This window comes from Manacus vitellinus, unplaced genomic scaffold, assembly GCF_001715985.3.
Source record: "Manacus vitellinus isolate BGI_N305 unplaced genomic scaffold, ASM171598v3 scaffold_30_pilon, whole genome shotgun sequence".
Classification (NCBI taxonomy): domain Eukaryota; kingdom Metazoa; phylum Chordata; class Aves; order Passeriformes; family Pipridae; genus Manacus; species Manacus vitellinus.
In genome coordinates this window covers 5,967,252-5,993,332 of record NW_021940291.1, presented here as the reverse complement: position 1 = coordinate 5,993,332, position 26,081 = coordinate 5,967,252, and the positions used below count along the sequence as shown (strand labels likewise).

The following is a 26,081-nucleotide window of genomic DNA, read 5'->3' as shown; positions in this document are numbered from 1 at the left end:
GGACTGAATGGGCCAGATCCTTCTTAAGAGCTGGACCTGATCTTCCTTTTGTGGTACTCTCAGTGGATTTTGTTTCTGGGCTCCTCTAACCAACTGGATGAGACTGTTTTCTTGGTCTGGCAGTGGAAGTATGTTGAGTGCACTATGTTTATTTGTCGAAGTGCTTTTTTTGTTACAGATATTGATGAATGCCAGTCCAATAATGGAGGCTGTGATCATTTCTGTAAAAACACTGTTGGCAGTTTTGATTGCAGCTGCAGAAAAGGATTTAAATTATTAACAGATGAGAAGTCTTGTCAAGGTATGTGCACTGGAGAGACAATAGTAGAACAAAAGTAGGACAAATCAGCGTGGCTTGGACATCTACTACAATGATGAGGTGATAATGGACTCCAGAATTTCCATTCCTCAGTGTTGGATATTTTTTCTTCTGAAACAGCTGTTGAGTTAATACAGTTGGCTTGATACTATTGTAGGAGATATGTTTAATGGCACAGTGAGCTATTATCAGGAAGTGACAGAGACAGCATCATATTAAAAAGCTTTTTGTGAGGTTAATACTTCCCCCTGCCTTAATGATCTTAAAATAATTTACAGGGAAAATTAGACAATATCTCCCTGTCCATCTTACTGACTGATTCACCATTGCAGTGAAATTATTTTTTCTTAATAGGATATTTTGTTGCCATGAGTTCATTATTAAAGGAAAAAGATATAACATGATCTATGAAATTATAGGCCTGGAGACAGGCTGGAAACACTGTTCTCTAAAACACCATGGAGCATTTGATTTTGAAGATAACATGGATTTCTCCTGTGAGATTTGCACAGCATATTTGCTTTGCTGTATAATGGTTTGTACATATAGAGTTAGCAATCCTGTTTAAGCTGCTTAAATGCATGAAAATTTAAATATCAAAATGCTCTGTTTTTGTGGAAAAGCTACAGTATGAAACAATATAATGTCAATCAGCCAAATGGTGAATTATACCATTTCCTAGGCAACTATCTGACATTAATGATTAATTGCAGAAAGCTGAACTGATTATCAGAAGGTACTTTTCACCTGCATTTTTTGTGTATTCTTATCCTTTATAAATCAGACAAAGGACAGCTATTTATATGGATCAAACTTACTATATAAATATCATATTTTCAAGATATTTTGTGGGGGTTTTTTAGATGTAATTTGTTTATAAATGTATTTTAAAGACTTGCATCTCCCTTTTGTCCCTGTCACTTCTCTAACTTTCCCTAGACTGTTTCAGAAGTGATACCTTGAAGCATGCCAAAGCTCAAGAAACAAGATTGATGAAATGTGTCAGTGAAGTTGATGTGAAAGTTTTTGTGTCTTGCAGCATTCTTACGTGGCATGCATAATGTATTAGCACAGAAATTTTAGGTTCTTTTGATGGTGTAATAAATGTTCATTTTTGGAGAAAATGGTGATTTTCAGCAGGCTTAAATCAGACACTGTGTGTTCACATGGAGTTAAAATTGTGGCCTTCGTTTTTATTTAGGGAGAAAAAAACAAAGGCAATACTTTCTTTTGTAGAATTCTTTTCTATGTAGACTTTTCTAAATGAAATAAGAGTTTTGTCAGCAGTTTTCTTCTCCCATAGAAGAGAAATAATTTGTTTTAAACATAATTTAAAAAATTTAACAGCAGTTTCTGCGTTTGCCAAGAAAAAGCTTGTTTGGCAAGCTAAGCGCTCTTTTAAAAGTTGTCATTTCGTTATGTTACATTATTTGCTTTCAAAGAATTTGCTTAGTTTACATAAATCTGCACATCTCCGCGTCCAACTTCGTTAGCTCATCAGGACTGCCTTGTCAGCCTGAAAGATACTGATGTGTCCCTTTAAAACCTGCAGACATTGATGAATGCTCCTTCGAGCGGACGTGCGACCACACGTGCATCAATCATCCAGGCACCTTTGAGTGTACTTGCAACAAAGGATATGCTCTCTATGGCTTCACACACTGTGGAGGTGAGTTATGGAAAGGCACCACAGGCCGTTGCTGATAGAGGGCTCTTGCCACAGGTCTAGTTATTGTCTGTGCAAGACGCAAGCTGAGGTGTATGCAGGAGGCCCGTGGAGTAAATTTTACTCTCTGCCAGGATAATGAGACACAGCAAAAGTAGGAGATAATCCTGCTTATTTCTTTCTTTGCTCAAATGATTTTACCTTCATACCACGTTACTATTGGGACAAGTTGATAGGTTTTGCATTTGGATATGAAAGCCCTAATTTGATACAATTTTCACATGCAGAAGTGTCATTGACTTCAATGAAAAGTTAGTGGAAAAGGCCTTAAAGAGCAGGAAGGTCTGAATGACTTCCAAAATTATGGTTCTGCAGGTTGCCTTTGTGCATATGTCAGATCCTCACATGATGTAGATTGGAATTTAGCTGATGTAGTGCCACTGATTTACAGTGGCCAAGATTAATACTCTTGAATCTTTTATGTCTTTCCTACAAAGACAGTTCAAGGAAAGAGAAGGATGTTCACAGAACCTTGATGCATGTCAAATGTGAATATTTGTGTGAGAAATTTCCAGATTTTACTTAACAATAGCTAGGGCACTAAATGGAATTAAATTTGGTTTATATAAGCTCTTGGCAAGATTTTACTGACTTCACAAGACCTTACCAACTGGAACAATTCAGCTGGTAGGGATACTGCATATACACCTTTTGACCTCCATGGAAGAAGTCAATAAATACTGGAGATAACAGGTTGCCATTGCATGCAGCATCCTGACAAAAGGTCCATGAAAAGTAAAGATTTGGGCTGATTTTGTAGTATCTTAGGCAGCAATACTAGTTTAAGGTGTTCCCTTCTTTCTGCATTATTCCTCTGCTGCCCATTCCTACCCCTGCTGTCTAAGTTCTGTTAATTAGGATATTTCCCCCCGAATTCAGATCAGTTTTGTGACGTGTTTAACAATGTTTTCTAACAAATTGCTACCTACAGGATATCTGTAAGGGGGAACGAATGGTTGGGGAGAGCAGTGACAAGAACTTATTATTAGCATTGAGAAAACTGTATGTAGAAGCAGGTACCCTCAGTTGCACAAACTTTATGGGACTTGTGACAGGTTTCTTGATGACAGCTTTCTAGGTCTATGTATAATTGCCATAGAGCTACAGGAGACAAGTGAAGCAGTCATCGAGGTGGATCTGAGCAGCAAAGACATAGAACTTTGCATTTCCCATTGTTGAAATTCATGAGATTGCTATTGACCCATTTTCCAGCCAGTCAAGGTCCCTATGAATAGTGGCACAACCATCTGGTGTATCAGCCACTCCTCCCAGTTTTGTATCATCTGCGAACTTACTGAGGGTGAACTCTTGTCCCATCATCCAGGTTTAATCAAGAGGATAAATAGTACTGGCCCTGGTACTGACCCCTGGGATACAGCACTAGTGAATGGTATATTCTGCATCAGCATGCAAGCTTGCACCAAGGGCAGTATGTTGTGTTGCCAGTGGTTTCTCCTCCTGATGGCATTTATTGGGCGGGATAATGCCCTAAAATTGGATAATTGGCCAAAAGGGACAATGGTGACACAATGTTTGCCCACAGAGTCAAACCATGTTCCACAGTAGTTGTATCTATCAGAGCACTTTGGAGGATTGATGAGTATGAATCTTGTCTGTGTTACCTCTCTTTATTACCAATTAGAAATAAGAATTAAGCAGACACAGTACAATGCATATTTGATTTGACCTCCTTTTCCTGGAGTTAATTTGCTGTCATATTGCTGAGGCTGGATATTGTTTAATTATGAAGTTTGAGGACACAATTAACATTTCCCTTCCACCAACATTTGGTCTATTTTGAAATTTATCAAAGGATTTCCAGGGAGACAAACTAGTTCAAGGTGGGTGTCCAGATAGCATTCCTAAAGTCTTTTTCCAACTCTACTAAGCAGTGTTTGTGTACATGTTTACCTAGCGGAGTCAGAATACAGAACTTTTGGAAGAGTATCTTTTTGTAACTATTTTTACCTTTCCTCCGTAGATATTAATGAATGTAGCATCAACAACGGTGGTTGCCAACAGCTGTGTGTGAACACGCAGGGAGACTATGAATGCCTGTGTCACTCTAACTACAAGTTACACTGGAACAAAAAGGACTGTGTTGGTAAGGTGTCTGGTGAATACATTTCTACTCCTGATGTGTGTGATGGCCATATGGTTACAGTCAAATCCGATGGTCTGTCCAGTTAAGTGGTATGAGTCATTGTTCCCGGTATTCCGCTTTGCTTTGTAGCAAGGCATGATGGTAATGATGTTGAAACTCATAAAAACGAGTGAAAAACCAACCCCAAAAACAGGAGATACTTTGAGGGATTTCGATGCTTTCTTTCCTGTGCTTTTTGTCTAGCTCATTCTTCTATTTCCTTTGGTTTCTCTGCATGAGAAGGTTCGCTCATGATAAAGGAAATTGCTTATGTGATGTCATCTGCCAGTGATGTTATTTCGCTTTGATTTTCTGCCTAAGCAGCGTATTAATTGCATGGGTGCTCTCAGGTACCAGCTACAAAAGCAGCTGCTTGTCAATTTATTAGCAGGGTGTAGGTAGATGTTTTAATTCTGTGAGTATTTGTTTTATCTTATTTAGAGACAAAAGGTCCCTTGCCTGATAATATGTCACCCAAGGTATTGCTGCACTGCATTAAGAGTGGTGGGAGTGATAGATGCTTTTTAAGCTGCTCTCCGGATGTCCAGGTGTTTTCTGGTAAGTCAAAACTAACAAAAACAAGCATGTGATTCTGTAGAGAGTGTAAGTGGGGCAAATATCCTGTGTTATGGAAGCCCCAAGAAGGAGACAATCAGCAGGGATCTTTCCTCTTTCACTGCAGATAATAAAGGGCTACATCCCTGACAGTGTCCCAGGAAAGCCTCTCTCTCCTTGTCTTTTATAACCACTCTACCCTCAGATTCCCTTCTCATGACAACTGTCTTTTTGAAGCTGGGGAGGACAGGGCAGAATTCTCCGTGCTCCCTGGGCCATTCCTTAATTGGCTGTGAGAGCCACTGCTGAATGAGGCGAAGGCATTCCAGCCCTGCGTGGGGTCTGGGATTTTGCCTGTGCAGCCCCTCCATCCCATAGGACGTGGCATGGGGACTCAGCTGGTGCTTGTGGGACAGATGCTGTTTTTCTTCCTGAACCTTTTAAATGGCTTAGAAAAAGACAAGCTCTAATGTAGAGTATTTGATGAACAACATTGTTAAAAAAGGTGAGGATGATGATGGCACCGATCAACAAATTAAATATATCTTTCATACTACAGGAGTCTTGCACTGTGCCTATGCCTTTACTCTCTATCTCTCTGGTCTGTCTGTTAGGAACACAAGATGCCTACACCCTCACCTGTGGCAGGTCATCTCAGCTTAAGAAAAAGCAGCAAAATACAAATGCTTCCAGCTGGCTGGGTAATCACAACATTTACTGTTGCATGGTTTGACTGATTTATTTTCGGTGATAACTGTGAAATACAGGTGTTTCTGTTGACTTCCTATTTTCACTCTCTGTTATGCTCCGTCTGTTTTTATTTCCTCATCCTCATGATTGTCGTTCATGATTGCAGCAGAAAAATTCCCCTTGTGCTGCTTCAATCAGCATCACTCAAACTAAGACTTAAAAATAAGGAAAGAGGAAAAGATCAGTAGTGAAATAAACAGCCAGACCAGGAGTGTCATGCCTCTTTTTAGTTATCCAGACTGGACAGTGTTCGTAAGATACAATATGTTTAGAATGAGCTGTTGGACGGTAAAGTTTAGAAAACATTTACAGCTAAACAGATAAGAGGTGCTATTTTTATATTGACATAAACTGTTTGCTGAACTGGTCTGCAGGATCTCCTTTGATTGCAGCTAACCCTTATTCGATTTACCCAATAGCAGATCTGAACTTGTTCGCATTTTTCTTCTGCTTCTCTTTTTACTTTTTTAAAATAAAATTCACCACATTTTCTTCCAATTGAAGTTATGAACCAGCTTCACAGCAGGAGGGATATGGCATCTCTTTAGGTTTTCTGTGATGACTACTTTTTCACTTTATGTCAGCATATTTTTTGATGTCATCATTATGATGATGTGACATTAGGGTTATCTACATTTTCTATTCCTTTTTTTTAAAATAACATGTCATTGTTTCTTCCTGAAGATGCTTCAGCCATCAAGATAAGCGTAACCTTTAAATTAAATGAAGGAAAATGTAGTTTGAAAAAGACTGAGATGTTTCAAGAAGGTCTGGAACAGATGATACCAGGTATGAAAATAAAAATGCAGGTAAGCAGGTTAGAGCCATAGCTCAGGGGTTATCAATGCTTTCCAGATATGAAGTACACCATAAGCAAGGCATAGAGGACTACAGGCTTTCTGCTCTTCACTGACCTCATGAAATCACAGTCCTTCCCAGCCATGATTCTTGCAGTAGTTATTTCAGATCACAGGACTTCCTTGTGGCATCCCTGCAGTCTTGCTAGGAAAGCCCTTCTCCTTTTTTGTTGTAACGTGGTAATAAATTCTCAGTAAAATCAAATTATTTTCATTCTTTTACTTTCTTCCTTTTCTTTTTATCTTTCTGTCTGTCCCTTCTCACCTGCTTCTTACTACCTGATGCCTCATTGAAGAATCTCCTGACCTTTTATGCTGACTCTATTGTCAAAGGGTTATTCTTCTTTTCCCTTGTTTTCCTTTTATACTTCAGCAACCCTAGATGGACACAGTGAGGTCAGCTCTGTTCCAAATCAGAAAGTACAGTCTGCGAATTTACAAAGTGAGCAGAGAAAGAGGAGAAGTACATATAAAAAAATAAAATCAAATAAATGGAGCTGGGAAAAGGAGTCATTAAACAATATGATGAATCGGTGTATCTGATTGTTTGTCCGCAGCAGAGTGACAGTGAGAAACTACCCTAGATGCTCAGTGAAGAGTTATGTACTCCAGAACCAAAGCTTATTCTGGGTGTTTTCTTTAATTAAATATTATTTCCTCATTGAAGCCATGAAAATGGTCTCCAAATGTCTTGTGTATTGCAACCACTACTTAATTTAAACACCATTATAAGCTAGTGTGTTATTCACATTCTTCATATGTGTACAAAATTTCTTCCCTTGAGTAGCCTGCCTGATGCAGGCAGTGTCATGGTTTTAAGATGCTTTGCATAGTGCAAAGGCAATTCCTTAGAACCTGGTAACAAAGCCCAGGGGATGTGGTTTGAGCACTGCAGCCAAGCTCCCATCCTAGTGATGATTCAGATGGGCTGCAGTGCCCCAGTCTCAGCCTGGCAGCACATCTGTAGGTGCACAGGAGTCACAATTCTATGTTAGAGTGTGCCAGTAGAAAAACTGGCCAAACTTTATTTACTGGCATGTGGAGGTCTTTGTTTCCTCTTCTTTAACTCTTCATGATGACATATTTGCTGAGCATAACATTTGCATTCAATAACATAGCCGGCCAAGCTTCTGCATCCTTTAATTTTGTTCATACAGAGAGACATAATTCAGTAATGGAGAGCTTCCACTATGTAAACCTAACATGCAGCTCTGGCAAGAAAGTTCATGGAGCCCTCAGTAGACTGACAGCGACTAGAGAAATTGTTATCACTGCGGACTTTGAGCTTGAAACAAGCCGGAAGGAGGTGACAGGTTGGTTGGAAAATAATCCAAGGTGCGGTTTGAAGCTTCTTGCTGTTTGCTCCTTAATTTCCATATTTTTTCACTTCTATCTGTATGCAAAATGGTAAAAAAAAGTATCTCCTGTTTTGAAAATTAATGGTTCGGAAAGAGTGACGGATGGGGATAGTTTCAAAGATTTAAGGTCTGCCCATGGATTGAAGTCTTGCAGTCTGATTAATTTTCTTCCAGCCTCGTGATGTAGTCCTTAAGGATTTCAGACTTGTGCACAGAAGTGATTTCTCAGTGATTTGCACTGGTTGGTGTTTTGGATTGGGTGGGTATTTTTGTGCACGGTCACTTATAGCAGCTTTCACCCTTGATGCTTTTCAGACACGTGTGATGTGCGCTGTGCTCGGAAGAAGACTGAAAAGAGGTTCCGCAAAACCATTCGAACCTTGCGGAAAACAGTCAGCAGGGACCAGTTCCGCATCCGCGTCTCTGGCATGGACCACGAAGTGGCCAGAAAGTCTCTCAGGCCCTCAGAGCCACAGCAGTCCTGTGGTGTAGGACAGATGCATCTGGGTAACAGATGTGGTAAGTTATGTGTGAATTAGGAACAAACCATCCACGTGCGTTTCACTGTTTTGCTCAGGTGTGGTGAGCTTGGAGGGATCATGGGATGCTTGTCCAGGAGAGAGGAGGGCTGTGTGTGAAGTGGAGGTTACTGTTAGTGCTACTGAGATGTCTCTCTATGTGTTTATTGTTGGCAATTGCTGCGTTACAGAGTAGAATAAGGGTTCAGTGCATTGCACCTTGTTATAGCTGATGTACAACCTGCAATAAGCTCAAAGGTAGAAATCGTAGGAATAAAGTCAGGCACCAATGGCCTTGACATCACCAGTGTTATTTTTAAGACTACATTTAATGTTCAGTGTAACACTGTGTTTCTGAACTTGTGCACCTTTCATCTCTCCCTTGTTCCAAAGAAAAGGCTGTGCAGAATTTGATACAGTCCTGTTGGCTTTGCCCCTTAAGCTCTGAGCCCCAGAGAATCTTCATGACTGAGTTATGAATTCATGGGGAATAGGGGTTTTATAGGCCAGTACTGAGAAAAGTCTTAATTATCATGGCACTGGAGGGCACCACCATAATGCAGTCCATAATAAATGCTTCCAAAGCACAAAAGTTAAGGAGAGGGGTCAGATGTTACGTCTTAACAGGGGCTAACAACCATGACAGCTAATTCAGGCAGCATGGGGTAGGCAGCATGTAGGTGGATTGTCGATCAGCAAGCCTTTAAAATGCTTGTCAGACTGAATTAGTATGTCTTCCAGCAGCAACACATTTGGCCTAAGAATAGGTTTTCCAATCCAGTTTTGCTCACTCTAGAAAAACTTGGATTTGTAGAACAGAAAAATTGTTTAAAACATCTGTGAGAGCAAGCAGGGAATTAATCAGGAATTCTGTCGGAAAAAGCTGGAAGTTTTCTTTTCCATTTTTTTTTTCTTGTAACATTGCAGTAAGTCTGAAAAACTTTGGAAAGTTCACCAAGATGAGTTTATGTGGGTGTTTTCAAGCTATTGTGTTGGATGCTGGAGGGAGACACTGAAAAAATCTGTCTCAGTCCATTGTACAGAGCACAGTATGACTGAAGAAGTTTGTGTTTTCATCTGGAAAAAACAGCAATGAGTAAGCTAAAAATACTGCAGGTAGAGAAGGCAATGTGAGTTACAAATAGAAGCTGGAACACCAAAGAAACACAATTTTTTTTAGGTAGCTGCAGAACCAGTTTAATGTCTCAGTACAAGTGAGAAGCATACGTGGCATTTCTGTGCCTTTAGAGAGAAAGGAAGCTTTTGGGGAATGCCTGCCTGGAAAACTGGTGTGGTGAGCACAATAGCCTGATTATGGTTAAAGCAGAGTCACTGAGCATATGAAGACAAATATTTTAAAGAACAGCTTGCAAAAGTTGGGCCTCTTCTGTTGCTGAATTGGTGCCACAGTTTGCTCTGGATATCTTAAGAGGTGCTGCTCTGAGCAGTGAAATGAGTGTAAGATCCTCTGTGGGTCTTGTGCTTTATGGTTCGATTTGTTCATGCCAAACAAGGTACAATCACTAAATCATCTTCCTTTCTTCAGCTGAAGTATTCAGACCATATCCTTGGGTATATTTGCTGTGATCAAACAGGAGATGGAGTTTGCACTACAGCCTTTCACTTGCAGGGGTGCTGAGAAGGTTTCTCTCCTTCCACTTGCATGTTCCCTGCTTATTTATGTTAAATGTACAGAAAATTAGTGCCTTTGAAACTTCTCTGCATCACTTGTCAGATTGCTGGGAGCTGGACAGACGGTTCACTAGTTGCTGAGAGGACACAAAAGTCCCCACAGAGGCTGTATTGTTAAGTACGCCTCATTTCCTTAGAAAAAGCTGATTGTCCCAGGCTGTATGGTCAAGGCAGGACTGGGGGCTGGTGCTGCTGCTTGGACTGCCAGTCAGAATGAGCTGAGAAATAGACTGGGGAGAAGAGAATGGAGTAGGAACAGTGTGTAGAAGGGGAAGAAGCTTGCTCAGGGACGTGTGTGGAAGAGTCAGGGTGGGGTTTTTTTATTTTGATCTGATTGTTTTGCAGAGCTGCTTGAGAACTTCTGGACAGGATTGAGGCCCTGCTTACCTAGATATGCTGATGGTTCTGGGGAGAAAGGGACTATACAGCAAGAGGTACTAGGTCAGTAGATGGATTCAGTGCAGGTGGTGGATGTAGTCTCTAGACAGAGGACTTTGGCAAAGAGATTTTGCTCAGTTTGGCTGGAGGAGCAGGAAGCAGTGAGGGAACAAAGTAAGTCACAGGGACTTACAAGTCTTCTATGATACAGTTAATGAGTAAAATGCAGGTTTTAGTTCATTGTTTTCAAATACTTGGGAGTATGGCTAGGTTAGATAAGGTTTATTTATTCAGACAGTCTAGTGCTGATGCTTTTCCTGTGGTAGACTTATCCTGGCACAGCATTATCTGAAACATTATTTATATTTGAGCAGTGTAAGAGGGAAATTCCAGCACCTGCTCTGACAGCTTTTGTGTAGGATAACTGGCCTGCAGTTGCAGCAGCAAACTAAACTTCATTTGGTTTCACGCTTCTGGAGAGGTAGTACTATTCCTGATTTTCTTGTCTTAATTCCCACTGTCTGTGGCAGGGCACAGCACAGAAGGAAAGCTTTAGAAATGCACCAGAAGCAGATTAGATGTGATTTCCAAAGTATTTTAATGTGCTGGATGGTTGTGCATGTGTGTCTGCTGTTCTTTAAACAGTTATTGACGGTAAAAGGGAATTCACTGCTGATTACAGGCATAGTGTCTTTTATTTCAAGTTTGCTGTTCAATGTATGGTTCTGTTTGGGATTTCCAAGTGCTTTAGAGGTTCAAGTGTTGCATTTGTCTGCCTTATGTGCGAGTTCTGTGTCAATAAGTAATTGTATTCAGCATTGATTAATTAAAGTTGATTAATTCCATGAAGTCCTGTGCTTCCAAGGAGCAACCAGTGGTAGGTCTCTAATAATGGATATCACAGGAAAAGCATATAGCAATATAGAACTTTCATCAACCTTCCCAGAGAACTGGATTCTCATAGGAGAAGTGTGATCTTTCCACACTGAAGTAAATTTTCAGGTAAAGAAATGCATATTTGAATGACAGTGCTTCAAGACTGCATGTGAACTGTCTGAGGATGCTGGAAACACTACATGCTTCCTTGAGATGAGATTTGTCTTGGGCAGAATGCAGTTTCACTCACTAGCCTGGCTACAAGTATCCATTCTCTAGTATGAGCTAGACTTTAGACAGATTTAACAGCCAAAGGACCAGCTGTTTAAATACTAACAATTCTTTATCTGAAACTGGTTTACCAAAAGCCTCCATATTGGAAGATAATAAGTTCATATCTGTTGGGATCCTTTTGCCCTCAGGGACTTTCCACTGAGGAAGAAACAACAAGTAATTTAACTGCTTCTCTGTTGCTTAAAACTCTGATCCTATGGAGTTGAAAGTACACCTTGCCTGTTCCATTTGATTTTTTTTTTCGTGTTAGACACGCCAGTGCTTTAAGAGATGGAAAGAGGCAATGAGAATTACCATTTCCTGAAAATGCTGCATAAATGGACATGTGAGCGTGTCCTTGCTCCACAATAGCTGCAAAGTGGGTTCTTCCAAAGAACTGTCACTTCAGAGAAGAGCAAGCATGGGCAGCACTGGCATAGGCACTGCTCTGATGTAAACCATGAGCAGCCTCATCTTGCATGGGAGGTGTCAATGCTTTTCCTTGCTCAGCATTCAGCAGTTTTGCCCCCTGCAAATAAAATATTAACTTATCATCCAAAGTGACATTTCGAAGTTTAGATGTGGTATGGTACTGGCATTGTAAAAGTATGAGAGGGGGATTTAAATAGAAAAGCAAAATGCTGCCTTCCTTTGCACTTGTTATAATTAATAGTCGTGTTACACAGCAGAGAACTGTGCTGCCTTTCTTTTTTTTTTTTTTTAGTATGTTTTGAAAATCCAACAAGAAAAAATGAACTATCAAACGGGGAGAAAGGGTGCTATTTTTCTGCTAACCTGCCTGCTCTGACAGTTATAGATTTAAGGCATAAATCCTCAGAATGCATAACCCTCTCATGTGACCTAAATGTGTGAACTGCTAAAACACAATAACTTAAAGGATGCCGCTTCAGAATCAATTTGCATCCCTTTTTGGCGATTTTCCTTATAAAGTCAAGGCATCATTCTTAAGAAAATGGTGAATTGGTGGATCATGACCTCCTTTATGAGGTTCACCTTCTCAGCCCCTGAGATACTACAGCGTTTGTCTATAGGAGCAAATGCTCAAAGGCTAATGTGTTGAAAAGAGGGGAAGAGCCTTTAAATGTCTTTGTAACTGTTAATCCTGGTTCCCTGTGGGCCCCTCTCTTCCCCCCTCCTTTTCTTCTTGTTTTTGCATCAGAAAACCTTTCACTTTTTTTTTTCTTTAAAACAGCTACATGAGACTCCAGACCAGGTTTTTAATGGGTATTGAAGATAAACAAAGACAGTGGCTGCAGAAATGAAGTCTACTGGAGGCAATTGGTTCTTTTGTTCATTTGGAGAAAAACAATCAGGTTTCTGAAAAAAGAGCAAAGCCAGCCAGTGGAATTGTGTTTTAATGTCATTATTTGCAAATCTTCAGATCTAGTTTTGACTGGGTATTTCCCATGTGTCGGGTGGGACCGTGCAGTTTTGTGAAATGAAGCTCATAAACTTCTTTTTTGTTTCATTTAAACAGATGTCAGTAAAGGTCAAACTTCTTAGAGGTGTTTCTTGTGGATTTTTTGGGGGGGGGGTTGTTTGTTTTGTTTTGTTTTGTTTTGTTTTAAGAGAAGGTTCATCCTAGCTTTATGCACAGTCCTATGGATTTCTGGGAGATTATTTCTGTGTTGAAATAATGGCCCTATAATTAATGTTACTATAATTGAATCTAACACTAAATCTATTTGTTAGGCTAAATTGGGCCCTGCTGAATGCTGTGAGCTTCTAAATAGGCTTTCCACATTACCCCTGCTCTGTACTCCAGTGTTACTAGATGAGTGGCCTTTATTTGAAACATTTCTAGGTGGAACATGAGGAAGAACTTGGAGCATTTTACAGGGAATGTGTTTGTGGATCAAATTGTCTGGACACTTTTACCACTCTGAAAAGTTTGGCTTGATGTGGTCATGTGAAGAAACTGATATATTTGAGAGCCTGAGGCATTAAAACTTGGACATCACTTGGAGTAATTCTAATATTTGCATTGAATAATGAATATTTGTTAGACTGTAAATAGCTAAATCTGTATCTGGGTGTATTAACCTCTTTTTCTCATATACACATAGGATCTATCAAAGCCTGAAGTGTTTGGTGTGTCTCAGAAGAAAGTTATGCTGCTTCATAAGCCAGTCACCCCTATTGTAAAAGCAATTAGTGTGCCCCTCACCTGCTCTGTCTTGGAAGGCCCCTCCACACGCTGGGGCTCTGATAGTGATAAGCAGTGATTTTTGGGGCAGAGGGTGGTCAGCTGGGGTGGTGGTGTCCTGTGATCCCAAACCATGTGGGCACACAGAGCAAGCCTGTTGCTCATCCAGCTGGGGTCCTCTCTCAGCCTGTTTCTTCTCCAGCAAGATGCTGTTGCCCAAGCAGATATTCTTCATTTTAATCTGCAGTTCGTACTGAAAGAGCTGAGGAGATGTTACATGGCCTTTAACGTTGGGGCAGCCTGTCCTGTGTCCTCCTACTTGATCCTTTTCTCTCTGCAAGCTAGTGCATGGCTGTAACCACCACACTGTACACAGCTTTTTCAGCTGGTTTTGAACACCCTATTACAGTGGTGGTGGTGGCTAGTTAACCTTTTTTTTTTTAACACAATTTTCTTTCTGTTGTTGACACCTTTTAGGAAAATCAAAAGAAAATATTTGATTTGGTTGGTTCAGATCTAATTGAAAAGTTTTGACCCATACTGATTTTATACAGTTCCTGTGTTTCACTGTCTCAGCCCTGTGTTTCTTCTGTGGGGATTGTCACAGGCATAGCCCACCATCCTGCTGACCTGCCACTATGCATCCCTGGAACAGTTAGTGCAAGTGGGAAATGGGGCCTGAAGCACTTGGAGTGTAGCTCCAGAACAGCTTAATTGATCTCAGATTAATATCAACCTTCTCTCAGTGCACAGAAACTGCTACATTGCAGTTGACCAGATCTAATACTTGTGTGACCATAGTCTTTCTATCACCTTGCACTTTCTCTAGCAATCCAGCAGCTGGCAACCTAATTTGGGTTTGAACCCACAGACACAGAATGTTAGTGTTAGATGTTAGATCTGATATTTTCTTTCTTGTTTAGTTGATGTATGTGAATGTACTATGATGGGGAATGAGAAAGTTGCGTGGTTTATGCCCCAGTAAAACTTAACAAGGATGAGGAAGGAAAAATAACTTGTTACTCTTGCCCCAGTTCTCAGAATCCTGGAACCCAAAAATTAGCTGGAGCTCACAGTGTGTCTCAATGTGGAGGTAAGGCACAGAAACAGACCACTGGATGCTTCTGTCCCATCTTTTCCTCTCAGAGTTCACTCATGCAGGGCATCTAAGGATGCCCCATTTGGAGGATCTCAGTGATGTCTGAGGAGGTCTTAAGTTTGCTTCCTCAATGCAAATTTTCAGAAAGTAGGCACTTTGCTAAATAATCCTGGAAGATTTAAATTAACTCAGTTTTGTTCCATGGGGAACTCTACAGTTTTACAACATGTGGTGTCAAGACAAGTAAGCTGCAGATAATAAAGTTGTCAAGAGAGATCTGATGGGATAAGTTCTCAAATGTAACATTTCCACATAAGTAGTGGGTTTGATTTCTGCCTGGGACAGGTTTTCTTTGAGTTCTGATAACTGTCCTACTGTTATGCTGGACTTTGAGCAACTTCAGGAAACCTGAAGTACAGTTCTAATGTTGAATTTGTATGGTCAATGTAAAGTAACATTCTGTTCAAAACACAGAACAGAGATACTCCCTCTCCCAAGTGTAAAAGAAAAACCCCAAACCACTCCAAACTTGACATGTGATTAAAATGAATGTAAAAGGACAGGCTAAGGGGAGATAGCAGAGAGCAGATAGTTTCTAGTGATGCCACTCAGAGCATGGATTTCTCATAGAGCTGTGGAGTTTTTTGAGGGAAGGAGATTTGCACTGGTCTTTCCATTGCTCCAGGCTTTCTGAAGTCAGTAGCCACTTCTCAAAATCACCTTTACTAACCTTGATTGTCTTTCCTTGTCGTGGAATTGTAAATAGTGCTCTTTCCTTACCTTATTTGGAGTGCTGCAATGAAAGCCTTAATTCATTCATGTTTGTTGAAGTGCACAAAGTGTACAGAGATGAGTGTTCTGTAGGAATGTTTATAAAATGGAGAAAGGCTTGAAAAGTGTGGGAGCAAATGAATGTGTGTCCTTATGAGGGCAGAAGTGATGTGTGGTGGAAATAGTTAGAACCAAGAGCTAAGACTTCCTCAAAAGCTTTCATTGATAAGCTGCAGAGCATTGCTTAACCTGCTGTATTTTATTTTTAAGCTAAAGAGGAACACTGACTCTTCCACGCAGTGTATCAGCCATAAACAAAACTCTTCATCATTGATCATGACCGGTAGTTAATGCCCTGCTTGTTGTTAGTCATATATCCTGAAATGAAGCCAAGGCCAATTTAACTTCCTAACAAAACAGCTATTCACTGAGTGATTTATTGGAGCTATAAACTAAAACTAACAGTTTATTATCGTAACAGGTCTTAAAAGGACAGAATTTTTCAGCACAGCTGAACAACTGCAACAGTGTTTTGTGCCTTTCCAGAGCAGGGTAATTATTAAATACTGGCACTGAAAGCCAGTTCTTTTGTGAAAAGTTTGAAAACCAGAACTTTTCAAAGATACTTATAAATATTGCTAGGCTTGTTAGATAATATTGAGGTGTGTGTTTTAAGTAAAATCAGTCAGATTTAGCGTTCTCCATGTACCACACAGAACACAACAATCCAGTGCACAGATAATTATCTAAGATCCAGTATCAGAGGAATGGCAAGAATATTTCTACTTTAAAAGTCTTTGAGGCATGCATAATGTTTAGTTTAATGAATTTACCCCATTACTTGTGGTGCTCAAGGTTCACACCACAATATAGTAATGCTAACGGTTATGAAGTATGAATATTCAATAACATTAAGATTGAAATACTTATAGAGATCTGGAAGTACATTTTTGGCCTCTTAGGTTCAGTACTAAATTATTTCACTTGAGAGGAGTCCAAGAGCTCTTTAGCTAGAAAGGGGAGATAGTCAGTATACAATTGCACTGTGCAGATGAGCAGAAAGCACTGGATGGGCCGAGTGTCCAGTGTGGCCTTGCAACAAAGCATGAAATCCATTCCAGCTCACAGAAGAGCTCACTAGCACCAAAGGTTACCAGTGTCTGTTTCTGTCTGACGCTGTACATTGGATGTATTGAGTTCTGTTAATGCTGTTGCTTGTGTTCAGTTCTGAAACCCTGGTTCCCACTTCCCAAGGAAGGAGGAGAGCAGTTTCACCGTGAGGTTTCAGGTCCTGTGCAGGCTCAGTAACATGCCTTCATCTGCAATGTGCAGATTGAAGCAAGTGTGTCCTTCCTCTTCCAGATCAGTGCTCCCCGGGTGAACATTCTCCTGATGGCTTCAAACCGTGTCTGCCGTGCCCCCTGGGGACATACCAGCCTGAAGCTGGGAGAGTATCCTGCTTTCCCTGCGGAGGAGGTCTGACGACAAGACATAGCAGTGCATCCTTGTTTCAGGACTGTGAGGCCAAAGGTAAGGTCGAGATTTATTTGATGAACTGTGTTACTCTGAGGCAAAAGTAACTGGCACTGCTCCAAGCAGGGCATTCAGAGAAGGATCTTTCTCCTTTCAAGGACCAGTCCTTCCATCAGTCTCAGAGCTGGCTGGCCTGGCTTGGCTTCAGGGAAGCTCAGTAAAGCCTAAATACTTTCTGTAACTGATTTTTACACAAGACCTTAGAAGGGATTAGGACATCTACCTAAGTTGATCAGTAAAGCTGTTGATCTGTGAAGAGTCATATAAAGGAACAAAAGGAAGAAAAAGTCTCAAGACTTTTTGGGTTTTAAGTGCAGCAGCAACACGAAAATGTAAAGGAGGCAATTTCAGTCGTAGTGGATAAGTAAGAAAATATTTTCTTCGTGTTTATAATGGGAAACTGACTTGTGTTCCTTGGGCTAAACCTAAAAAATGAGCATTCAGCTTAACCCTGTGGCACCTCAGACAACTGTCTAAATTTGATCACAGCGGAGCTGACATGCTATCAGCTCCCAAGGTTTTATCGCAGGACTGAAAATTAAATGGGGATCATATCTTTAAAAATGATGGAATTTTGTTAGCATCTTTAGTATCTAAAATTTAAAAAGCTGAAAGGCAGCTATAAAATTGTCTCTGAAAGTGGTGATAAATATATGTGTCTGTGGAGAGAAATGAAATGTTAATCAGCATAATGGTTTGCTCAATGTCCTAAAAGAAAATTGCTAATAAAAATCACTCGAGGAAAAAGTCTTATTAGGAAATCCACTGCTGCAGAGTGACAATAAGGTATGGAAATAAGGTCCTGATGCAAACATTTGGTAGTGGTTTGCATTAAGAGCTCTGTCTAGTGTCAGTTAAGATATGTTTACTGTTGAGAATTGCAACATATTATAAGAATTTTGCAATATTGTTAAAGAATTAATGTTACTGGTAATAGTGTGATATCTAAAATTTCTTCAGTGAAGAATCACTAAATCCACTAATGGAGTTGTTTCATACTTAATTTTGAAAAATTGAAGTACTAAAAGAACACATTAAAAACTTTGGATCAAGATAAGAGGAAGTGATTTCAGTTTTATTTTAGCATAAACAAAATCAAGTCTATAAATGAGGTTCAGTTTTCAAATTGGAGTGGAGATTAAAGGAGTTTTTTCTATTAACTGGAATGAAGAGCTCAGGGATTTGCATGTGGAAGAGGCCACATGAGACATAGAATCACAGATGCAAGAACTATTTGGAACTTGTATCTGAAGCATTTGAATTGGGGCAGCACATAGGGAAGGATTCCAGGCTGAGCTAGCTTGCAAAGCTCAACAAGACTAGAATTATTTAGGAGTAAGCAGAGCTTAAAAAGAAAAGAAAAAAAGGGACTGTGCAGCACAGAAAACTACATTTGATAGTAGATAGTAAATTATTTTGATGTTGAGCTGAGAGAGATAAACTTGCCAAATGAGGTAAAAGGAATAGGAAATTTTTTTTTTGAACCCCACAAGAAAAAAGAAGCAAGGTAGTGATGGAATTAAGAGCAAAGATAACATATGGCTGATGCTCCTGACTGCTTTAAGTTTCAACACAGTTGATGATGGGCATAGGTACAGAATAGCTAGGCAAAATCAAATCAAAATCCACAAATTAGAGATGTAAACAAAGGTGTTTAGAGTCCTGTATTCTCAGATTTCAGTAAGAGAGGAAAATCTTCTTGTCTGCATGCAGGGAACTAGGAAAAAATTTGCAAGTCTGCTAGAAAGTATTTCCCCTCTATGTCTGTCTATCTCTCATCTAAAACTTCCATAAAATCTGTTGTGTTTATGGAAGAGTGGTGTTGTTGGAATGGGGCCTCACTTTGGTGATGCAGGAGGTGCTCTCAGCAAGCCCTGTGAGGGGTACAGCTCATGTGTCTTGCTAACATGATGACTTTGTGATGTGATGAAATGAAGCAGCAGCAGAGCTGGTGGAGGTGACTGTACCCTGAGTCATGGTCTGTTGTTGAAGGACAAGGTGTGATCATAAGACAAGGTGACAATATACCAATTTAGTCACTAATATTGATACAACGTGCCCCTTGTAGAGGACCAGCATCTCTCACCTCTGCTTGGGCTGAGCTGCTCTCAGGGCTGTCCAAGATGCAGCAGCAGTGCCCATGCTGCCTGGCATGAGCAGGCAGGGAAGAAAGGTTTAGTTAGTATTTTCCACTGATAGTCTGTCTTCCAAGTCAAATGCCTGTGGCTAGACCATTTGGTAACATGCTGTTCTACTTGGTGTCCTTCTTACAAAATCATGGTGGTTATATTCACTCCCCCATGTCTTTTATTGCTGCTTTCACGCAGAACTGCTCTATTGTGTTGCATTTGGGAATTCTGAACTTGCACAAAATGAGCTGATAAACTGAAATTTGTTCAATTACCTCTGCTTTGTTACCCTCATTGTTTATGAATGTGGCATTTCAGTTGCTGAAATTGTACTAGGTCATATATAAATCTATAAAGTCATATTTTATGCTACTGCCACTCTTTTAACCGTGATGCATATTTAATTACTGTCCAGTTCAGTGTTCACCTGGCCACTTTTATAATACCACAACTCATCGGTGTATTCGCTGCGCAGTTGGGACATACCAGCCTGAGTTTGGACAAAATTACTGCATTGCATGCCCTGGAAACACCACTACTGATTTTGATGGGTCAACAAATATAACACAGTGCAAAAGTAAGTATAGGAAGATGGTTTTGATGATCTCTTACCATTAATGTTCAGAGTGGCCCTAAGGGCAGAACTTAGTGTTGCTCTAGGGAGCTTGGAGAGAAGGCAGAGGTGTTGCTCCTCTTTTGCTGCCTGCCTGCATTTCACCCCACATGACTTACTGAGGTCTATGAGAGACCATTTCTGCAGACTGATTCCATCATTCTTGTATGGTAAGTGATGCTTGTGTCTTGCCTGTTGGTGCTGGATTGCTTAGGATCTCGCTATTAAATCTTTTCTCCCCTCATATAACAGAGTTATATGTTCTTGGCACCCTGATTTTTTTCCCCCTCCTATTAAAAGGAATAAGGAGTGGGCTCACAAAACTTAACAACTCTAGTAACCATTTCTTCTTAATAACAGCCTTTAAAAAAGGCAACTACAAATAGAACCACTGTTCTAGATTTATGGTAGCTGTAGTGTGGGAAGCTGAGGGTAAATTAAAGAGGGAAAATAGAGGGCAGAGAGGTGACTGCTCAGAACCACCTCTGGAGACACTTATATACACACAGACATATGCACACATACCTACACAGAAATGTTTTTCTGGAGACTGCATGTCTCTCACTTATAGAATCTGTTCCCTGTCCATGTCACAGCCACACATCATTCTTACAGGGCTGTAGTGCCCAAACCCTTGTTGCTGCACAGAGTTGGGAAGCACTGGCAAAGCAATCTGCAGTGGGGTTTACCCTCTGTTACTGCCAGCAATGCTATCTGTGCAGAGAAAGGGCCTGCTGTACTCCCTCTTCTGTGCTGCTGCAGATATAGTGACTGAGCAGAGCACCTCAGGCTCCAGTTTGACCTCAGCTGGTACTTGTATAAAAGTTCTGCCTAGTATAAGCAAGTGGAGCATCCTTGTTTTGCCACTGCTGTGCCCTCTTACAACTGCCTTGCCTTGCTGCTTGGCTATGGCTTCGTCCATAGCACCTGCTGTATTAACAGGGACTAATCTGTGTTTTTATATCTCAACATTGATTAAAATAGCCAGGCAGAAGCAGGCAGCAGTGTGAAGAGAAGCTGGCAAAGAGAACTGTACCTGCTCCAGCTGCAAACAGAAAAGTGTGCCCGTCTGTCACCCGTGTACTGTTCCTGACAGTGACTGCAGAGGAGCTGTGGGATGCTCTCACTTTTCCTTGTCTTGCATACCATGTTGCTTTTTCAGACAGGCAGTGTGGAGGTGAGCTGGGAGATTACACTGGATATATTGAATCACCAAACTATCCTGGGGACTATCCTGCCAACACCGAGTGCACTTGGAACATTAACCCACCACCAAAGCGCCGTATTCTGATTGTGGTTCCAGAAATATTTCTACCAATAGAAGATGAGTGTGGAGATTACCTGGTGATGAGAAAGAGTTGTAAGTCTGAAATATCTACAACACAGGCAACACTGTTTTCTTACATGAATTTCTGTTTACGTAAACTAAATGTAGCCTGGCTGGCCTCTTCTTAAGGGTTGAAATTTCTTTAAATGGCAAATTGAGAAGTCCTGTTTGGTAATGCTGCTCCATAGGTTTGGGTGAAAGAAGGGTGCAAGGCTATGATGTGTCAGTGAACTCTGAGAAGTTGTTAAGAATGGGTAGATGGTTCAAGCTAACTAACCATGTACTATGCTGAGCCTAGTTCTAGACTAGATTAGGAAAGAGGAGATGCTTGCTAATCCCCTGAAGGTGCCTGATGTGTGAATAAACAGCTTCAGTTTCTAGTGTAGTCATGTCCTTCAAACAGTAGGCTGTTTCTTTTAGGAAAAGGGAAAATATTCCTTGACCAAGAAGTCACTCATTGATGGCCTGCCATCCACTGATGGCCTGCCACATTTTGAGGACTCTTCTTACCACCAGCAAGCATTTTTGTCATGGTAGTGTAACCTATTTTCTAACTGTTTGCTAGTGTGAAGCACTGTCAGATAACTGCCTATTGTGTGTTTCCTTTGAAAGCTTCTTCCAACTCAGTGACCACGTACGAGACCTGTCAAACCTACGAACGCCCCATAGCTTTCACTTCTAGGTCTAAGAAATTGTGGATCCAGTTCAAGTCGAATGAAGGGAACAGTGCCAAAGGATTCCAAGTTCCTTATGTAACATATGATGGTAAGTGGGTGTGAGCAGCTGAGCCTGTGTGGACCAGAGCAGCTGCAGCAGTGCAGAACTCCACTCCCCAAGCAGCAGGGTAGCCCAGTGCTCTCAGCAGTGTCACTGTGAGTTGTTCCCAGTAGCTGTTTTCATTTAAAGATAGTTAAAGAAATTCTGCATTGCACTGTAGTCTTAAGTGCCACTGTATTTCCAGCCTTCCACAGACCTAAAGAAAGATCTAGGGTTTTGGGCTCTGGCCTGCAAATTGCAGAGCTCAGAACTAGAATCTAAGTTTTATGCACTTTTGTGCCTTCCCAGTTCTGGGTTGCTTCAGGTGGCGATAGTGCCCCCAGTTAGGAAGTAGGCAGAGCCCAAGTGCCTCTGGTTTATCGTGTTGCTGCTACCATTTGTGATCAGATAGCAAAATACCTATATTGAAAAAAAGCTTGAGGGGAAAGATTTTCACCTTGTCTTTGCCAGAATCATCAGAAGTGAAACTGGAGCTGAGGCTTTGCACTTCAGCATAAGTGAAGTGATATTGTATGTTCTGTTCACACTGGATTAATGATGGAGGAGTCATCTTTGCTGCAGTCTGCAGAGTTTCATCAACAGTGGATACTTAATTTTCCAGGGGAAAGCTTCCCCCTACCTCCTTTTTTTAATCCCTTTTCCTGTGGAAAAAAGTCAATAGCAGGTTGTGGTTTTTTACAGGTGGGTTCCTGCAGTGCAGTTGGTGGTTACAGTGTGCACTACATTCTTAAGTGCTTTATGATTTCTTTTGCTTATGACAGATTGATGCTGGGCAGCTCAGCATGGTACACTGTTCTCATTGTAAACAGTATTTGTAGTTTCTTTACAGAAAAGCATTTGGAATAATTTCTGGCTGCTAATATGAGGGCCAAGTACTACTGGTTCTTCTGGGGGCCGAAGAACCAAGGGAAGTATTGAGTATGTATGTGAAGTGAACCTGCAAATTACTCTCTTGTGCATTCCCCATAGAGGATTACCAAGAACTAATAGAAGACATTGTTCGGGATGGTAGACTTTATGCATCTGAAAATCATCAAGAAATACTTAAGGTACATGCCTTCCACTAAGCATATTGGTTCTGATTGAAAATGATGTTATTTGGTGAGAGTGAGTTTGCTTCCTGCTCTGATCAGGTCTGTTCCTTGGTGCATTAGATTTGTATGCTCCAGGGAAATGGGGTCAGTCGGGAGATCCTGATTGTGCAGAGCAATGGATATGAGACCCTTTGCCCAGGAGGATTAAAGGTGGATCAGACCTACTAGGGAAATCTGTGGCAACGATAGCCCTTTCAGTAGACTGTGCTGAAAGGAAGTGGTGGAGCAGACTGAGGGACATGGCATTTGATTTCTTGGGGAAGCACTTGGTGCTGCTACTTGTAGCCTGTAGATTAGCAAAGGTTTTTCCTTCCTGCGCAAAAAATATCTCTTTGTGGATTTCTCTGACCTTAGTTAGGGGACTTGCATAGACAAGTTGAATGCATTTCATCCCAAGCAAACCTTTATTTTGCTGGATATCAGATCAAGTGTGTGCTTCTTCTGTGGTTTGTTTGTTTGTTTGCTGTTCTTGGAAGTATGAGGAGGGAAGAAATCCTGGTGCTGCTAATGTGAAACTCCAGTGATGTCACTGGGGCCTGAATGTCAGCCTTGCTCCACTAGTTTCCAAGCCCTAGTACTTGAAAAGTAAAATGCCCATAATCTTTTATGAGTTAAACAGTCATTAAACTTTGGTAATACTGACCTTAACTCCTCTCTGGAATTACTGTAATACTGCTTTCCTTTTTCTAGGACAAGAAGCTGATAAAAGCATTGTTTGACGTGTTGGCACATCCACAGAACTACTTCAAGTACACAGCCCAAGAGTCAAGAGAGATGTTCCCAAGATCCTTCATTCGGCTGCTGCGCTCAAAAGTTTCCAGATTTTTGAGGCCTTACAAATAGTTGGCACTGTACTTAAAAGCTAAACCAGCCCTGGGCATGCACAGAGGGGCTGTGGTAGGTGGGGGTGCTTTCTGTGTTTTCCACACTGGCAGAGACACTCCAGGGAAGCTCGCCAGCTCCGTTCTTGGCAGAGTTTGGCTTTCTCAGCTAATATAAATATTTTGGTGAACAAAATTTTGATTCCTTTCCAGCTAATACCCGTTGGGTACCAAGGATACTTCATGGGCCTCTGGATTACAGACTGCCCATAATATCTGTAACTGAATGGCACCAAGCAGAAGTTTGTAGAGCTCTGCCCTGTTGCTTCATCAGTGACTAAAAGCTAATGAGGACAGACAAGCTAAGTAGTGTGGTTTGGGATGAACCCTGGGCTGCCATTAATGCATGTTACCTCAACAAAGCTGAGTTCATCTTTGGTCTCGCTGAAAGTGAGAACAGGATTGATGTCTCTCTTAACTTTTGCTACGCAGGAAATTCAGAGCCAACCAGTGAGTCCAAGAATTGCACAAGGTGTAATTTTTATTTGTACTATGTGTTGTATGAAGCATATGGAGGAATAAGCAAAGGGTTGAATATTAGCTTGAATGTTCGGGGTCTGGCTCACACTGTGTCCATGCTAATGACCTGTTTGTTTAAATGGAGTGATACCAGAATAAACCAAGGGCACCACAGCATCGGAAAACAGGCCCTGACCCACTGAACACTTCCATTTTGGGCCGTCTGCAACTGTTAAAACAGATCAGATTCTTTGCTAAATCCCAGTGCTGTCCCTGTGCATAGGTCTGGGACAGCACAAGGCATCTTCTAAGTAGTGTAAAACCTCTGTTCTCTGAGCACCTGCAGTTGAACACAGAAGCCTGGTTTTAAATGCAAGCTTTATATAGATTGTGCTTTTGTACATCACTGTTTAAACCTGGATAAGGTATGAGCCTCAATCCTTATCTTCCTCATTTTATCTGAGCACCTTGCAATGGCCGTGTTGAGCAGAGAAGGGCTGCTTTCCCTATCTGACTAGAGAGAAGGAGAGGTACAATGACTCAGCCAGACTGTGGCCGCAGGAGTTGTCTATGGCAAAATGCTGTTCAAGATTCTCAAGCTCTGTGTCCTTTTCCTCAGGCTCTGTTTCCTGTGTGAGAGAAGGCTATTCTGAGAGGGCCTCTAAGGAGAACCGTGTTGATCAAAATGTTGTCTCAGTGCTTTTCTGTCCACACTTACATGTCCTCTGGCTGTGCAATCCATTCCCTCAGAATAATGTACCTTGGGGGCCTTCTGCTTTGAAGGAAGCTGGCCGCAGTCCCACACATTTGCAAATGGACTTATGACTTCTGTCTTTTGGTCACTGGCCGTGCCAAGGGGTGCAGTGGACACCAAACTCCCTCTCTGTGCCACCTTAGGAAAGGTACCGGCATTTCACAATGTAGCCAGGACAAATGCTCCCTTTCCTAGGGTGTGGAGTCAGATCTCCTGGGTTTTGTTGCATTGGTATGTGGTATTTGACTGTTGTATGTGAATAATACCACGTCCACAGTGTGACAGAGGGAACCCTCATCAAGAGCCGGGGTCTGAATCTCTTCCCTGCACTTTTGGGAGCAAATGGGTATTCCCAAATGCAACCTGGCTGATCTGCCGTGCCATGGCAGCCCTGCTCTGCAGCGTGAGGCAATGCAGCCTGTGTGTGGTAAGGACATGTCTTGGCCATGGTGTGATGGGAAGGGGCCATGGCTTTGGCCACAGCTGGGGAGCAGAGTCTCTCAGGATGGCACACTGTCTTCCTCTTGCTGCTGCTGTGGAGGAATTGCCGTGGTCTGGGCAGAGGAGGAAAATGATTTGTCCTGCTACCAAGAGAGGGAGAGCTGTGTCCTAACTGGCTGCAGCTGCTGCTGGTGGATGTCGTGGCAAGGTGGTGGATGTCCATTCCAGAAACAGGGCTGCCAGGCCTGCAGCAAAAGAAGGAAATGGGCTTGGGTAGGGGGAGAACCAGTCCTGAACAGCATCCTGCTGCCTCTGGGGGGAGGGAGGACAGGGGTTTTCTGGAAGAAGGTATGAGGCAGTGTGATTGGTGAGAGGAGTGGCTGAGGAATGCCAAAACAGGCAGAAGGGTGGTGAGAAGACTTTGCTGCATCTGTGAGGAAGTGTACTGTCATGGGGGGATCCCAGGAAAGTATTTCAAGAGTTTCCCTCTGGCTGCACAGCCCTTACCCCACTGCTGTTGGAGGCTTCCCACGCCAGATGCAGTGTGTCAGTGAGTCCCAGTGACCCACCAGCCATCTCTGTGTGGCAGTG

The 26,081-nt window shown here is 41.6% G+C and overlaps 1 protein-coding gene across 1 annotated transcript in view; it reads left to right on the top strand.

The window, feature by feature from the left end:
• SCUBE2 (signal peptide, CUB domain and EGF like domain containing 2) overlaps nt 1–24,562 on the top strand; it is a 38,685-nt gene extending 14,123 nt beyond the window's left edge. The window contains exons 9-22 of the mRNA XM_018075956.2: nt 179–301; nt 1,872–1,988; nt 4,027–4,149; nt 4,630–4,746; nt 5,358–5,444; nt 6,178–6,282; nt 7,508–7,663; nt 8,024–8,227; nt 16,845–17,012; nt 19,560–19,721; nt 20,920–21,117; nt 21,697–21,849; nt 22,831–22,910; nt 23,646–24,562. Of these exons, the coding sequence (XP_017931445.1) occupies nt 179–301; nt 1,872–1,988; nt 4,027–4,149; nt 4,630–4,746; nt 5,358–5,444; nt 6,178–6,282; nt 7,508–7,663; nt 8,024–8,227; nt 16,845–17,012; nt 19,560–19,721; nt 20,920–21,117; nt 21,697–21,849; nt 22,831–22,910; nt 23,646–23,798 (1,946 nt within the window). The 3' untranslated portion in view covers nt 23,799–24,562. The remainder of the gene's footprint in view (nt 1–178; nt 302–1,871; nt 1,989–4,026; nt 4,150–4,629; nt 4,747–5,357; nt 5,445–6,177; nt 6,283–7,507; nt 7,664–8,023; nt 8,228–16,844; nt 17,013–19,559; nt 19,722–20,919; nt 21,118–21,696; nt 21,850–22,830; nt 22,911–23,645) is intronic.
• The last annotated feature ends 1,519 nt before the right edge of the window (nt 24,563–26,081 follow it).